Here is a 17125-nt window from a genome sequence, read left to right as displayed (position 1 = left end):
AAATCAACCTCTCACTATTTTAACTTCTATCATTTTGATTGCTGGTAAATCCCGCCCCCCACACCACCATGTGCTCTCCCACCCCTTGTCTGGAGGTGTAGCTGCAGAGTGATGACCCGAAAGCCACCAGTTCTGCGTGACTACAGCACACCAGCACATAAAGGTCTGGGAATGGACCGGGCAGAACACAGCTGCTATGCATGGGGTCCTTGGTGAAGTTATATGTTACTCTGACCATTGCTGTTCTTCCTTTGAAGTTATTGACTTCCCTCAAAGACAGAGTAGGCGTCCAAACAACAGGCGGAACAGCCGCTGTCTGCAAACCTTCATCAGTGCTGGAGGTTGAGTGTGCCTCGCTGAGAGGTCTACTGCTTCTGCGCTTGCTGCCTGGATAAGCCATCAATCTTTCGCTGCCTTCTCAAGTTTTTCTCATTAGCTTCTGAATCCTCAACAGAGAACTGCCTAGATTAGGGTCTATATGACTCGTCACTCTGGAAGCTATTGCCAGTGGTTTCCTTGAACACCACCTACCCATGCAGGTAAGCCAGCCTGGTAGTTCTAGAGCCTGCAATAGACAGCCAGTTCAGTCCAGTGACCCTGACTGGAGGGCAGCAGTCTCACTTCTGGCAGCAAGTGTGCTCTGTCTCCTACCATTCTCACCCTCAGTGGTCTGCCCACTTTATATGGGGCTTGCTGACTTTTTAGAGGACGTCACAGTGTGGGTCTGGCTTCATGGTGAGCAGGCTTAGGGAGGAAGCTGAAAACCCAAGGTGCTGTTTGTGCATGCATATGCCATGACCATGACCAGAAACAGACAAAAATGACATAAACAGGGTGAGAATATCAACAGAGTGTGACAGTTTTATGCTCAGTGCAGAAAAAATGTTATCATCTTCACTTTGTCAAAAGTAATCAAAATCACTAAGTATCCCGGGTTAAATTCCAAGTTACAGAAAATCCAGATCCATCTGGGGTATTTAAAACAAACTATTTTCTTTTTATAATTTTATTTATGTGTACATTTACTTGTGTGCATGCATGCCAAGAGTACAAGTGTCCATGGGACAGAAGAGGGTGTTGGATCCCCTGGAGCAAGGCAATTGTGAGTAGCTTAATATGACTGCTAGGAACAGATTTAGGTCACGGGTGCTCTGACTGTGGAACCATCTCCCAGCCCCATAAATAATCTATTTTAAATATCAGTCCATATAATACAGAAAACTGTGATGCATTCCTAGACATAGCAGAGCACACCTAGAACCCCAACACTTGGGAGTTTCAGGTAAGATATAACTACATAGTGAGACCCTGCCTCAAAACACCAAACAAGGGGCAGGAACGTCTTAGTAAGAAAAGGTGCTTGCTGCCAAGCTTGATGGTCTAAGTTCCATTCCTAAAACCCACATGGTGGAAGCAAAGTTCCAACTCCTGAAGGTTGGACTCAATTTCACACCCTCCCCACTCCCACCCCACACGCACGCACGTGTACACACACACACACACACACACACACACACACACACACACAATCAGCAGAACCCACACAGGGCATGTTCTGTAAGATCTCCTTCAGACAAATCACCATAAGCATATTCTCATGAGTCAAGTGCTGCCTCACTGCACTTTCAAAGCCACAGGGATGTTCACTAAGGCTTTTGAAAACAGACAAGGGGAGATCAAATTTCTCTTTAACAAAAAACAAGAAACTAAAGATTTAACACAGATATTGTTGACAATGGACTCGACACAAGCGTGCTGGGCACACTGCTACAGGGTGGGAGAGAGCTGAGACGGCGCGGTGTGAGTCCAGGTGACACCCGCATACACAAACACACACGCGCACACACACACACACACACACACACACACACACACACACACACACACACACACACACAGGGCTACGCCGAGTTCCCAGAGGACAGGATGGGGAGGAGGCAGAGCAAGCCTTGCTACCAGTCCGACATTATCATGGGCCAGAGTGATGAAGCCAACAGAGTAACTGATAAACTGCCTGGGAAGTATCTGAAATACAAACATTAGAAAAATAACACATCTCAAGGAAATTAGCAGACCTACTCCCTGGTTCTGTAAGGTAACTAAGAGAAAAGTTAGGAGGAATCTGTGCTCCATCACAAGACTCTTTTCTCAACCAGAGAAAAGACTGGGTTGTTTTTTTTTTTAATTTTTACCTTGTTGTTTTCTGCAGTGTCTAGGATCAGACCTACAGTGTTACACATGCATGGCAGCACTGAGCCCGAGCTCCGCCCAGTCATGTAAGATGTTTTATTCTGTGTGACTGTTTTGGGGGGATGCACATGGAACAGTGCATATGTGAGAGTCACTTTTCTCCCTCTACCATGTATGTGTCTGCGCTTAAACTCAAGTCAGAGGGCTTGGTGACATGGATCTCTACCCTTGACCCACTGAGTCATCTTGCTGGGGCACCCTGCCTTTTTTAAAAGCAAGTCTAGAGGTTAGGAAAACAAGATGGCATCTAGGTAAAGCTCGGGCTGAGTGAGCGCTAGGACTAGTTACACACATAGTTCAGGATGGGTGTGGCAGCCCACCTGCAACCCCACAGGTCGGGTGGCAGAGGCAATGCACAGGGCAAGCTGGCTATCAGACTAGAGAGTCAGCGAGCTCTGAGTTCCCAGGGAGAGCAATCAAAGATGACACATGATATCACCCTCTAGCTTCTCCACACACATGTATATGCACCCTCATACACATGCCTCCACATACATACACACATTCACACACACACCACATACACAAGCTAAAAACAAAAAGATAAGTCTAGTACTCAGAATGGAAAGCACTGGTTTTAACTGTTGTCACATGCTCTGCCGGGATTATCTCCTCAGTGCATTCCAGGGTCATTATGACTAACTTGTGACCATCTGGGCACAGGATGTATGTGTGGTCTAGTAAAACAGCCAAGAAGCAGAGTGCGGCCTGCAGACAGACCTGGGCTCTGTGCAAAGGGAAACACAGGCTGCAGGGGCAGCAGTCTAGCAGGAAATGCTACCACTGACTCTTTATCACTGAGCCCGCTTTTCACTATGTCACCAATGGCTGCTATCAGAGTACATGATGGTATTTTCAAGAATTTATTGTTTTTTAATTGTATATATTTGGACTTTGAAAATATGCTAAATGGAGACATTAAATGAGGAGTGAGGGAAGTCTACCCAGGGACTCAGGTAGTCAGTGTGCACAGTGGCAACTTTGGGAAACACAGGTTGCTAATACCTATACAAAAGCCTATGAAGTCAGTGAGCAGCATCAACCTGTGGAGTCCTGCACAGGGGCTTGGGCTCCACCAACAGAAGCTCATACTAGGAAGAAAACGGGCATCTGGAAGCCATCCCTGTCACGGTGTTGTAGGGCCACAATGTCTCTTCCACGCTGAGGTAGCCCTGGGCTTCAGCTGCTCCCACATGAATGCCAAGATTCTTCTGAATCACCTCACTGCCTACTGGTGCAGTAACAAGGAAAGGACAATCTTGGGCCAGTGTGATGGCTCAGTGGGTAAAGATACTTGCTGCTGAGCCTAGCCACCTGACTTGGTGCCTGGGCCCTCACATGGTGAAGGAATGGAACTGACAGGCTGTTCTGACTTCTACTCATATGCCATGACATGTAGTGTTGAGACACTACAAATAAACATATTTTTAATATAGAAAGATAGAGGAGCAGTAGGGAGGCAGGAAAACGGGCACAAAAAGGACCTAAGACCTGAGTGGCAGCAAAATAAAAACAATTTGGAGGGGCAGGCCACCAGAGCCCAGTGGCTGCTGTGCAGGGTGGGCTTCAGTGCACATGTGTTTCATATGTCTTCCTGAGAACGCATGCTCCACCTCCGAGTCATGTAAGATGTTCATAGGAGTTCCCCTCATCTTACTGATTAAGTGACAAGGTCATACTGATGACGTTGGAGTGAGCAGGAAGGAGACACTTTTCAGACTCTGTGAGGACCTGTGTCTAGGCTCCTGTGCCCACCGGCATGCTAATGGCAGATCACCTTCTCACTCTCGGGGAGCAATAAACCCCACAGTATAACCAGTCTCAGGGCATCTTTTCAGGGAGAGAGAGAGGCATCAGAGCATTGACTCCCCAGTCACACCAGCAAGGAACTAGCAGGGCAGAGGCTGTTCCTCGTGTGGCGTGGCCTTTCACATCTGGTGCTGGTAGTAGCACCCAAAGCAACGTTTACTGGCACCTCTCTGACTTAGCTTTAGGGAGGTGAGCAGACAGGAAACCAAGACAACGATGCCAGGAGTGTGAGCACTTCCACCCTGGCTTAGAAGGGCAGCATGGGTTTTAAGTGTCAACAGCACAACTTGCTGACTGTGCACACCTCCTGCTGAGTCCTTAACCTCCCTATCGCCAATGCCTCACTTCTACAGTAGGGTCAATAACAATTCTGCCTTCGGGAGTTTGTTGGGAGAGAAATGGTGAAATAATACAAAATGCTTTGCGTGGTACTGAACATGGAGAATATTGTTTTTGCTATTGCTAACAAGTTATGACAAGTTCTTGGTGGGCAGGAAATGTCAACATTCTTTCTTCCCATCCAAGGGAAAGGGGCCCAGGCAAGCGCAGAGGAAAGCAGCAAATCAGAAAGCCTGTCAAGATGCGATGGCTATTTGAGTACACATTTTCTTTTTTCTAGGCTGTAATCCACAGACTTGACAATAGCAGGAACTGATGATCCCGCTGAGTGTCCTAACAAGATGCTGTCCCTCCCAGCACAGCTGCTCGCTAAGGAAGAAGCTACACCCATTTCCACAGGACAATGCAGAACAGACCAGTGTTTGGTTTATTAAAACCAAACAGGAAGGGCAGCATCCACCCATCTGCTCCCATGCACATCTCACAGGTAAGGCAGGCTATTCTAGGGGACCCTACTTCCTCTAATGGGAACTAATTCATTTTTACCAGGTTCAGTCCGCCCAGTGCCACTGAAGCCACGAAAGAACATGCTCAGCTAGCTCCCCACTTCCCACTCCCGTTTAGACCAGACCCCTGGCTTCCATGAATTTGATCACTCAAACCATGTGTCTGGCCCACTGCTCTCTAGCAGCTGAGCTTACACTGGAGATGCTCACACAGACCTGAGGGACATCCCAGAAGCCACCTATGGCCACTACTGAGCTGCACGCATGGGTTTTTCTTTGCTTCTCCTAAAGGATTTAGGACATTCCTCGTGGAGGCAAAGCAGTGATGCACAGGGATCCACTCAGTTCTTGCTCAGCCTCCTGTTTCCTGCTCAGACTGTCCAGTGGATTCCCTACCTCTCAGACTCACTCAGATCTCTAGCTAAAGACAAGTCTTGTCATGAACAAGCCTTTTGGTGATGCCACGGCTGCCAAGACACAGGAAGGTCTCTGGAAGTCCTTCCTCACCACTATGCTTCTGTTCTGAGGAGCTACCTGGCCTCTTGCTGAAGCAAACTCTGCAGCAGAAGGCAACGTGGTATACTTCACAGGAGACACTGGGGACCTAGGTGCGCCGGAACAAGAACAAGTGCCTTGGAGGAGAGGGAAGGAGAGGCCTGGGGCTTTGCTTGCTCAGGAATCTGCATCATCTCCTATGACGAGGCCAAGCCACAGTACCCTGTTTTGAGGATATAAACCAAGCCCCAAAGATAAATAAAGTGTGTGGGCTTAGAACTGTGGAAAGAGAAAGGGATACAGAAACTGATGTCAAATTTAAGCATTTACACACTCCTTATTTTAGAAAACCATTATAAATAGGGTATGATTTGAGAGAAGTTGAAAAAAAAAAAACAAATGAACTGTTTACCATAGCCAGTAGCACCGTTGAGAAGGGATGTTTATCCACCTGATAGAAACCACCCAGGATGAGAGCCTGGAGCCACCACATCAGAGGCTCCTCAGCTTCTCAGTCTCTAATCAGTCACGATGCTGCTACTGATGGATAATTACAAGTTAGCCCCAAAGTTAACTGACAAGACCAGAAGAAAAAAACAACCCGGATTCCCTGGGTGAGGCAGAGCGGAGCCTATTGTGGTGACTTCCAGATCCGAGCCTCAGTGCTGCTGAGTTACTTTACAGCTTCCTCTGATTACGCCAGCCCACAGGAAGCACATTAAGGAAGCCCGTGAAGGCTGATAAAGCTCTCCACATATTTTAATGGGAGCTAAGGATCAACCTCACGAGAAGCATGCAGCTCCCTCCACAGAGTCCCATCTACTTTCTCTGCGTGTTCATGTGCGCGCACTCATGCATGCATGTGCCCATATGTGTGGACTGTATGTGTGTGCTTATACGTGTGTGCTTGTATGTATGTGCTCATGTGTTCTCATGCACATGTACGCTTGCATATTTACCATGTTTGTGCTCACATGTACATGTTCCTGCACATGTGTGATCATTCATGTGGGTGATGGCAAGCAAGCGTTGGATGTGGCCTGTTGATTTTTCTGTCCTGTGTAAGTGAATTTCATGTGGAACCCGCTGCCAGTTTCACAGTCTAAGGCCACTGGGGGACCCTAAGCCTCCAGGCCAGCTCTCTGAGGGGGCTGCTGATGTAAACAGGGAAAGGCTAGGCTTGTGAAGAGTGGTGGATGCTCATGTCTGGGCTGCGCTCTCACTTTCTCACCACTCACGACAGGATGTTTGGCAACAGCCACTTGGAAGCCACAAAGCTCTCCCAGGTCAGCATTTCATTGTGGGGAAGGCATAAGAGCATTCAGAGTGGCAGCAGGGGCATGAGGTGGCTTGCTCTGATCTCAGAGGCTGACCAGGAAGCAGAGACTCCAGGCTAGAAGCATCAGACTGTAATTCCCAAGGCCCTTTCGAATATGGGATTCCCCTCCATATGCTGTGAATAAGTTTTATTACTATTGCTTAATAAAGAAGCAGCTTCGGCCTATGGCAGGACAGAATACAACCAGGCTGGGGGCGGGGGGTAGAGTCAGGGAGACACCATGTAGCTGCCAAAGGAGGCAGATGCCATTTAACTGGCCAAGAAGCAAGAGATAACAAAATATGAGCCTTGTGGTAAAACACAAAATAATTGAAATGGGTTAATATAAGAGCTAGTTAGAAATACACCTGAGTGTTGTAATTAGTATAGTTTCTGTGTGACTATTTGAGTCTGGGCAGCCAGGAAACAGACGAGCAGCTTCCATGGTGCCAGCATGGGCAACTGCATCCACATAGAACCTGAGAGAGCTTGAGAAGGGAGTTTAGACATAAAAGAACAGAGTTAAGCACAACTTCTTGGTGGCAGCATCTTTTTTTTCAGATAGACTTTGCAGACTGCAAGCAGAGGCGCCTTTAAGCAATGGCGGCTTCCTGGTTCATGCTAGGGTTTGTGAGCATAGTGAAAGGGCAGTGTCCACTTATACCTCTCCCCAGGGGCCCACACCCCAAATAGATTCCACCAATGAGAAGTCCAGGACCCCACAGAGCAGTATCTCAACCTAGGGACTGAGAGCTCAGCTCCTGAGTCTGGAGAGGACATTCCACATTCAAAGCACAGCAGGGCCGGATGCTCAAAATCTCACGGCCCAGAAGCTGCCTTAATGCACAACCCTCTATGGGGAGCTACAACATCCATGGCTCACCAGCTGTGCAGGAGACACACCCTGAGGCACATGCTGCTGTGTCAGAACTTCGGAGAGATGGGGAAGGGCAGCAGGGTGCTCTGCTGTTAAACCTCTGTCAGAGTTAGCTTCAGCCGTCAATCTGAAACAGACCTAGAGTCACCTGGGAAGGAGCCGCCTCACCTGAGGAACTACCTCCATCACAATGCACTGTGGACATGTCTATGTGACAGATTTTTTTGATCATTGATTGATGCAAAAAGGTCTGGCCCACTGTGGGCTGTGCCACCCCTGAGCAGGTAGGCCAAGGCTGTACAAGAAGGAAGCTGAGACATGGGCTTGGGAGCAAGCCAGTCAGCAGTGCTCTTCTGTGGTCTCTGCCTCAGTTCCTGCCTCCAGGGTCTGCACTGAGCCAGTCCTGCCTCCTTTGATGATGTAACGAGCCCTTTCCTCCCCAAATTGTTTTTGTCATGGAGTTGTATCACAGGATCAGAAAGCAAACTATGACAATATCATGAAAGAGAAGAATACGATTGTCCTGAACCTCTTTCTGGGTCATAGTCACTGTCCACACAGGGAAAGGGCTGTCCAGCACACAAAAGAGTCAAGACCACTCACAAGAAAAAAAAACAGGGTGAATTATTCCTCTACTAAGGTTCTACCACTTCAGAAGGTGAAGCCTAGCTAGCAGACAACTGTTAGGATTTATTGAAGGCTAGACTTATTCCAGGTTCTGGCCTGGTCTCTCTGCACACTACCCAACACGATGTGAAATGCTCCCACTGCCATGGACCAGACTTTCCCTCCATGCCTTCTCCACCATGTAAACCTGCGATCTCTGGAACTGTGGCCTACAATAAGCCCGTTCTCCTTAAGCTGCGCTGGCACAGGTGTGAGGAAAGCGGTCAGTTCAGCTTATCAAGCAGGCCAACACTCCTCTCCCTCACCATGGAACCTTTCCCCAGCCAACCCAAGGCTGCCAAGACCTTCACCACTCCCAGAACCTGGCACATTGAAATACTTAGTACTTCCACAAATGCCTGGGTGCCAGACTGGCACAGTGAGTTTATTAAAGAATGAATACTTAACAAAGTGAAAGTGCTGGCAACTGGAATTAGCTGAGTAGCGGATATATCAGTAAGGTATCAGATTTCAGGACATGGCAACCCCAGAGGCCAAGAGAACGTGCTAGAGAATTCAGGGACAGGAACTCCCATGGGGTAGACCTGCAGTGGTGGTGCTAAGAAGGCAGGGTCACCAGACGGACAACTGGAGACCCTGGAGACAGACCTGGGGATGGGGTGGATCACTGGCAGCAGTTAAGGCAGACTGGTCAGGCACAGGTGGTGCCCTGCAGGGCCTGCTATGAAACCAGGTAATGACACAGGCAAGAGAAGAAAGCTAGGCCCTTGGGAGTGGTCACACAGTCGGGCTCAGAGCCTATCGTCTGTGCTGTCCAGCCATAGAGTGTCTGCAGACATAGAGATCCAGAGAGCAAGTTCTCTCTAGTCATTAATTTAATAAACTGTATACAAGTGAGAAGTGACTCTTGGTCCCATCTCTGCCATTCGAGCACTCATGATTTTAGCAAGTTCTCACATTTCTCCACCTCTGTTTCTCTGGAACTGCTAATCACTCTTGTCTTGGCTGCTCAGCAGCATTTGATCTAATGATGGTGAGAGCCCTGGGCAATGTCTTCAAGGTTAGGAAACAAGTACCTTGCATGCTTGCTAATACTTCAAAAGAACTCTGGGCTGATGTTCCAGCCAAGCACCAGGGCATGGGCAACTATTCCTTGCATTTATATGTAACTGAACAATGGCCACAGAAGAGCAAGCTGCACACATTATCTAATATATGCAGTGTGGTGTGGTGTGGTGTGGTGTGATGTGGTGTGGTGTGGTGTGGTAGCATGCATTCCTTCAGTGTCTCCTCTGACAGAAGAGGGTGGAGGACATGAGGTAAAGACAGCCCAGTGCTTGGCAGCTGGAGGAAGAGCTCACCAGCTGCAAGTGTGGCCAGAACTTTTGCTACTGTGGGGAGGCAGCTAGATGCTTGGCTTCTGGCCAAGCTAGGTTCCCTCCACTGCCACCCACAGTAGCCTTAGCAAAGCCACCAACACTCTCTGGACCTTAAGTCTTCCTCTAGGAAACATTACTATCTCTCCAACCTGCCAGAATAAAACAAGCACCTTCCCACTTGCTACAGGCTTTCCACTCGCACCGACCTTCACCTTTCCCAGAATGAGAGACCTCACTGAAGGAGCCTTGCGATTTGCCTAGTCTCCTCATAGTTTGGAGTAGGACATTCTGAGCCCCAGGTGCCCTGCACACCTGGAGACCAGGCCACCAGAGGCCACTGTTGGGACAGGATGTGCTATAAGCCCATAGCTGCACTGGTCAAGGAACCAAAGGCTGCAAGCTGGCAGAACACCACTTACTCATTCCGAGCCAGGATTCGCATATGCTGGGGTGTGCTTGGTTTCACCTTAGGCTGAACTGTTTGAGCTGTTCACACTGACACCTGTTTGTCTCCCCCAGAGCAAGTTCTCCTGAGGGGAAATAGTTCCCTTCATGCCTGCCTCCTAGAGATGACCTTCTCGCTTCAAGTGTCATTTTGCTGTCAAAGGAAGAAAGTGCCTTTCCCCGTCATTCAGAGAATACCTGTACATGGCCCCCAGGCTTAGGCACTGGCATGGATTTCTGCAACCAGGTATGTCTTCTCTTTCTACTCTGTAAGCTACCCTTTCTACCCAAAAGCCACTATCTGCTATCAGCAAATCTCAAAATCACACAGAAGAGGCATCTTTGTTATCCATATGAAAACATGTCTGTGTCACACAGTCACTCATCTGAACACTCAGTCATGACACAAGGCGAGGCAGCAGCTTGTATGAAACTGAGGCAGGGCTACCTGCTGGATCTCAGGGGCCTGATCCTACACATGGGATAGAAAGCCCGAGTCCAGGGTTCAAAGGCATTTCTATATATCCAACAAGCACCGGGTATAGGGTTCAAACTCTGTAGGAAACACCGAAGAAACAAGGATGGGGCCAACCTTGCTGTCTTGTGATCTAAGCGGAAAGAAAGATAGAAGCAGCACAAAAACAAGAGGAGAAAATCATCCCACGCTTGCCGGCCAGCAGCGTTCTCATAACCCTCAACCGACTTGTCTGCTATGAGAAGGCTTCTGGGGGGTCGTGGCTGACAAGCCTAAGAAGTAGCATGAATTCTGAAGGGCTTCCTGCCTTCAGCATGGAGTCCCCCCTGAGCCCAGCCCCAGTGGTGAAGCGACTAGGAAAGAAAGCTCAGCGTTACGGCACAAGGCAAGAAGAACCCACCACATTTTGTCATTGCCCGACATTCAAGGTACTGAATGCCCTTTAGAGTCCTTCCACTGCTGTCTGAAAGCTGGAGACAAGCCAGCTCTTCTCTGGAAAGTTGACCTACGACTACAGAAAGCTAGTTCTTGCCCGTTCTCTTAGTCCAACATTGTTTATTTCTTTGGACACCAGCTTCACCTGTCTCTTTATCCCCTCTGGCTGGTTATAGCCAGTTTCACAGCATACTGTCCACCTAGAGCTCTGCTTTCTATAGACTTTCCCTGTCCCAAGATAAGCCCAGCTTGATGGAGGGATGGCGTGAACTAAAATTGTTTGGAAGGGTTTGGGGGCTCATTCTCATGTTCACTAAGATTCCTATTTTCACCACCCAGGCAACCCACCCTCCTATTCTATCCTAAGGAACCCCCACAGGTAGACCTGTGTTCAGATAGGACAACCACTGAAGGACAGCATAGGTGTAAATCCAAGTTGGGCCAAATATAGGGAGTACACACCCCTTTCCAACTCCCTGAATCTACAAACCACTGAACTACATCATGAGGAAGCCAATCATCCTGGAGTGTGGGGTGGGCATGAATGAGCTCTACAGGGTTCCAGGATGCTCCTTCTACAGCTAACCACTTCACAGAGAAGAAAAGCAGAGCCAGGAGATGTGCTGCTGGCCTTGGTGACTCTGTTTACACACCAAGGGGAATGAAGGTCTGCACCCAGCCCCGGGCTGACTACAGCCATAAATCAGACCCCAAATGCAGCCCAAGCAAAATGTCTTTGACATCCCTTCCCCAACCCAATCAATCAGGAATAGCTGATTTACTTACATATAATGCCAAACTCCCAAGTCAAAAGAAAGCACTGGGCCAACAGGACGCTTACCCTGCCTCAGGAGCTCTGGAAGCAGAAGTGCTCTGGCGCTCCCCGTGGCCTCTTGGCTTGCTGCTGCGGCTCTCAGAGCTCCTCACATTCCCTGTCCCCAGGGATGTCCTACTGTGGGCATGGGCTGTAGGGCCATCCTCATATCCATTCAACAGGCGCTGGTCAGCTCGGGTTCTTGTCCTCGTTGGCCGGCATCCCTCTGATTTGTCCTCACGCAGTGCTGAGACATCTCGGGCTGGCTTGTATCCATGAGAAATCAGGAGATCTTCCACACTGTACATGGCGCAGTGTCATCAGAGCTCACGCAGCTGAACCATCATGGCGGCAGGACCCATCACTGGAAGGGCAACCAAGAGCTGCCTTTATGAGTGCCCACACCAAAGCAGACACCATCCTCCCCAGGCCTCCACTGGTGAAGGGAAACTCACTGTGGCCACAGAAGCAATTGTTAGGAAACATATCTGGCAAGCATGCAGATGTGATGAAGTTGCCTGCTCCTGCCAATGGGAATTCTCCCTGGATCCCACACTGTTCTGCTGACCACTGGGTACATGCCCTTAGAACACACGGACAGAGATATCTCTGTGGTCAGCTTGGGGGTGATCACACTTTGTAGGTCTGTAACTGTGCATGGTGTCCGTCTAGATTGCAGAAAGCCGGAAAGGGCGTTAGTGACCTCAGAGAAAATTTCCTGTCACCATTCCTGACACTACTTCGTGACGTTCATGGATTCACAGATGGGATGTTCACGTATACAATCAGGAAAGATTCAAGGAAGAAGTATTTGTTCAAGTCAACTTAGCAAGGACCTTGGCTAAGAACAAGAGAAAAGAGGTTGCAGCACAACTCGGGGCTGTGTGAATGTGGAAGGCGGCTATTTAGCCAGGGGTTTTGCTGGCTACATCCCCAGCATCCAGAAATTAATATACATTCTGGAAATACTTGTAGAATGGATGCATGAATGAGAGAAGAAGCACCGGGGCAACATTTTGAAGACTAGTTAGAAGCTGGATAGATACACTGCATTTGTCAATACAGAAGTGGGAAACTGGGCATTTAAAATGGACTCTGGGCATGATGACCTCAGGAGTAAAACCATGTCTTAGAGACAGACTCCTGGTGATCCAGGGTAAAGGGTCCTTACCTATGAGTATGTGTCTTCATACAGAGATGGTTATATGTATCCCTTCCTCAAGAAATATCCATGTGGGCCACTGTCCCACTGGGGTTTGGTAAATAAACCCAACATCCCTATGTGCCCACAATTCAGAAAAAAACTTCAATGGGCTAACAACCCATGCCAAGGCATATGTGTCTTTTAGAAGAGCTCCAGCTTTCAAAGTGACCTAGGATGACTGAGGTCAAGGAATCTCTGATGTTGAAAGTCTTACCTGTTTTACTCTCTGGGGCCTGCAACACACAGGTAGGAGTAGAGTCTGGCTTCAGTGCTCAGGGCTGAGCCCCCAGCTGACCCATAGGCCTTACCCATAACCCCAAATGCCAAGTGGACCCTTCACCTTTACCCAGCGTGGCCTCTGCTGTTTCCACATCCACGTGAGGCACGGACCCTTCTCCTACAGGTCCCTGTGCACTGTTATTCTAACACCTATGTTTGGTTTGATTCTGTGAAGTTGCTTTCCATTTAAAAAGGAATGGGCTGCCTCAAGAGGTAGCAGTTTACTCCAGACACATTAACTGCAGTGGCCGCAAGATGGACCAATGAGGCGAACCCATGGGGCCCGGGAAGTGAAGTACACCTTCCACGCTGCCGTTCTCACTCTAGGCGTCTGCTGGAGGAGGCCACCAGGAATCTCTGTGTGTTTGCATCTAGTGAGCTTTTCTGTTGTTCCCACATTCTTCCAGGGTCTGCACCCTAACAGGAGCTAACCACTTAGTGAAGGGACTTGTGTCCCAGAGGGTTCTGTCACTGGGAAGAGGAGTCTAACAGAAGCTATTGCAGATGGTCTGCCCCAGTAGCCGAGGTGGAGGGCGGATATGAAGTGGCTGTGACATCACGAAGACCCGTGTTTTCCTTAATAGCAAGCCCATTTTCTCATATGCATACGGATCTGCTACTTACCCCAAGAGAGGCTAGGTGACCCAAGCAGGACGCTGCTGACTTAACTGCTGCTAGATTTCATGGCACCCTGTGAAGATCACAGGACTCAAGGGTAACCCGGCAAGCTGATCCAGGGAATGCCTCATGGGGCCTTCCGTCACAAGCTCTTCCCTAGTTTGGTCTTGTACAACTTGGACTAAGCCAAACAAGTCTTTTCATTAAAACAAACTTTGTAAGGCAGCATACACAAAGAAGAAAAACTGGGTCTATAAAAATTCTCTTTTCTTGTATAAAAGGTTTTATGCTGAGCATGTAATTAACATTCTAAGAATAGTTAAGATAATGCAAACTCTGGGAATTTCATTCCTGTCTTCTAAACATTTAAAGGCAGGTGAAGTGCGCTGGAGTGCTGCTTGCTCTTCCGGAGGACCTGACACTGCACACACACGTGCCAAACACACGTGCATAGAAAACAGCCTAAAAAAATAAAGGCAGGAGTGGAACTCTCAAAATTTGGGAAACAGAAGTGAAAGGATCTGTGCATGTTCAAGGTCAACTAGAGAGAGAGAGAGAGAGAGAGAGAGAGAGAGAGAGAGAGAGAACAAGCAAAAATCCCAGAGAACAAACATTACATTTCAATGAAAAAAAAAAAAGCCAGAAATCAAACACAACACTGAGTGGGAAGGAAGGTCAGGTTCAACCCCAAATACCCTTTGTTTACCTCTATTGGTCTGGTTTAAATTATGCTTTCATGAGATGGGACCAAAAAAGAAATGCTTATTAGCATGCAGGCTCTCATTTAGGTGGAGAAGGAGGTAAACCAGAGCAGCAAGAGGGCTGAGGAGTCAAGGTTTTCTCTCTGGGCTTTGTGACTCACGTAGAGATCTAGTTTCTATCTTACTATCCCACTGTTCCCCTTGGGAATGCTTGTGACCAGCTAGGAACTGTTCAAAACACCCTCCTGTAGGTCCACAAAACATTTCTATTCATAGTTAATTTATTCTTTACTCTCCTTGCCCTTTAACCCCAATAAACTCTCTCTACAAATCACAAGAAAACCTTGCTTTATGTGGCTCGAGAAATGGCCCAATAATCAGAAGCGTTACTGTTCTTTCAGAGGATCCGAGTTTGCTTCCTGGCACCCCATCAGGAGGCTGCAAGGAACTCCAGCTCCAGGAAGTCTGACAGTCTCTTTTAGACACATGAGCACATGCGCGTGCGCACACAGACACACACATTAAAAAATAATAAATCTTTAGAGGAAGAGAGAGATGGCTCACTAGTTACACGGGCGCTTACTGACTTTCCAGAAGACCTGAGTTCAGTCCCCAGGATCCATGTTAGGTGGTTCACAACTGTCTGTAACTCCAGCTCCTGGGGATCTAACACCTCTGGCTTCCAAGGGTATCTGCACTTACATGCATATACCCATCCACACAAACAAACATGCATACACATAGTTAAAAAACAGACACACTTTTAAAAATAGTAATAAATCTGAGAGGGGCGAGAGAGAGGGGGAGAGAGAGAGAGAGCGATGAGAGAGAGAGAGAGAGAGAGAGAGAGAGAGAGAGAGAGAGAGAGAGAGAGATTGATTTGCATTGTAAGTAAGTGTGCAATCTCGGACACCTAAGGGATAGAGTGGACAGCCTGTGTGTATCTGCCAGGTGACAGAGGCTGCACTAGCTGCCTGGGAAACTTATTTCCCTTTGAATTCCCAGGAAGAACCTGATGCAGGCAAGGCTATTTCCACTTCACAGATGAGAGTACCGAGGTTGCACATCCAAGGTTGCACAAAGTCTAAATGGCAGCCCTTACGTCTGCACAGGTCTGTCTAGGATGGCAGTCCCGGCGACTCGTTTAGATCCCTCCATAAATATCTCTCTCTCCTCCCGATTAACTAGCTTCCTGGTTTACAAAATAATGCATAAACACAAACAAGGAAAGAAAAAGATGTGGGGGCCTCAAGTTTACACCTAAGTGTTTAACAAGAAATCCTGATTTACTGTTTAGGTGAAGGTGGCTTTGCCGCTCTTTACACACGTCGTTCCTCCTTTGACTGAGTACTCCACGGCAATACTAGTGTTAATTTTTAGACAAGTGACAAAGTGAGTTACTCAGAAACACACCACTCAACTGTATGGTGACCTTCACAGGCCGCTAAGTCACTGTGGGTTTTGGTTCTTCCTAAGTAGCCCATTATGTAAAACCAAAAAGCAGATAGGCCAGGAGAACATCCAAACCAAATGAGCAAGGGGCAGCAACAAAGACCTTGCATTCCTAAAGGAAAAGAAAACAACTGCTACCTGCTACGCTGACAATCTGGACTCTGCACAGATACTGGGAACTGCAAGTGGCCTGGGGAAGGATAGAGTGTTCTTTGGTGGACCTGATAGGAAGAGCAGAGGAAGAGTTAGAAAGTCCTCTGATGTGCAGGGGAGCTGGCAGAGAAAAGGATGGGAAAGAGGGCACGGAAGTAAGCTTCTGAAAAAATGCCAGGTATGACTTGGTGTGACTAGGACAACAGTCAACCCATTTGTAGAAAGTATTTCTGTTTCAGAAGACAACAAATAATTTGATTTTGATGCAGCCCACCTTTCTTGGCTAGTTGTATGTCAACTTGACACAAGCTAGAGTCATCAGATAAGAGGAAGTCTCAATTGAGAAAATGCCTCCTTAAGGTTGGGTTGTATCAAGCCTGTAGGGCATTTCCTTAATTGGTAATTGATGATGGAGTCCATTGTGGATGAGCCATCCCTGGGCTGGTGGTCCTGGGGCTCAGATTTTTAAAAAAGGAAAAGAAAGCAGGCTGAGCAAGTCATGGAGGGCAAGACAGTAAGTAGTACTCCTCCATGGCCTCCGCATAAGCTCCTGCCTCCAGGTCCCACGCCACTTGAGTCCCTGCCCTCACTACTTTAGCTGATGCACTGGGAATGAAGTAAGTTTCTTCCAGTCAAGGTGTTTCATCACAGCAATAGTAACCCTGACTAAGGCACCACCCATTCACCACAATTTCCTTTTCCTCTCAAATCACTATGTATTATTATTATTATTATTTATCAAAAGACCAGTTTTGTCCCTTTCAAAGAACCTGAGTGAAGCCACTTAGACAAGTCAGTCATTCTTCTATGGGTCACAACTCCTATGGGGTGGCATATCAGTTCATTAACAGTACACAGTTCATAACAGTAGAAAAATTAGTTATAAAGTAGCAACAAAGTAATTTTATGGTTGGGTGATCACTACAGCATGAGGAACTGTATTAAAGGGT

At 47.9% G+C, this 17125-nt stretch overlaps 1 protein-coding gene across 3 annotated transcripts in view; it reads right to left on the bottom strand.

The window, feature by feature from the left end:
• Positions 1–17125, bottom strand: part of Jcad (junctional cadherin 5 associated) — a 69292-nt gene that overhangs the window by 10415 nt on the left and 41752 nt on the right. For all 3 annotated transcript variants that reach the window (XM_075970701.1, XM_075970699.1, XM_075970700.1), the window contains one exon: positions 11796–12132. In XM_075970701.1, the coding sequence (XP_075826816.1) occupies positions 11796–12076 (281 nt within the window). In that variant the 5' untranslated portion in view covers positions 12077–12132. The remainder of the gene's footprint in view (positions 1–11795; positions 12133–17125) is intronic.

Source organism: Microtus pennsylvanicus, chromosome 4, assembly GCF_037038515.1.
Source record: "Microtus pennsylvanicus isolate mMicPen1 chromosome 4, mMicPen1.hap1, whole genome shotgun sequence".
Taxonomy (NCBI): domain Eukaryota; kingdom Metazoa; phylum Chordata; class Mammalia; order Rodentia; family Cricetidae; genus Microtus; species Microtus pennsylvanicus.
Note: the sequence above shows the minus strand (reverse complement) of the source record. Positions and strands in the feature narration are given on the sequence as shown.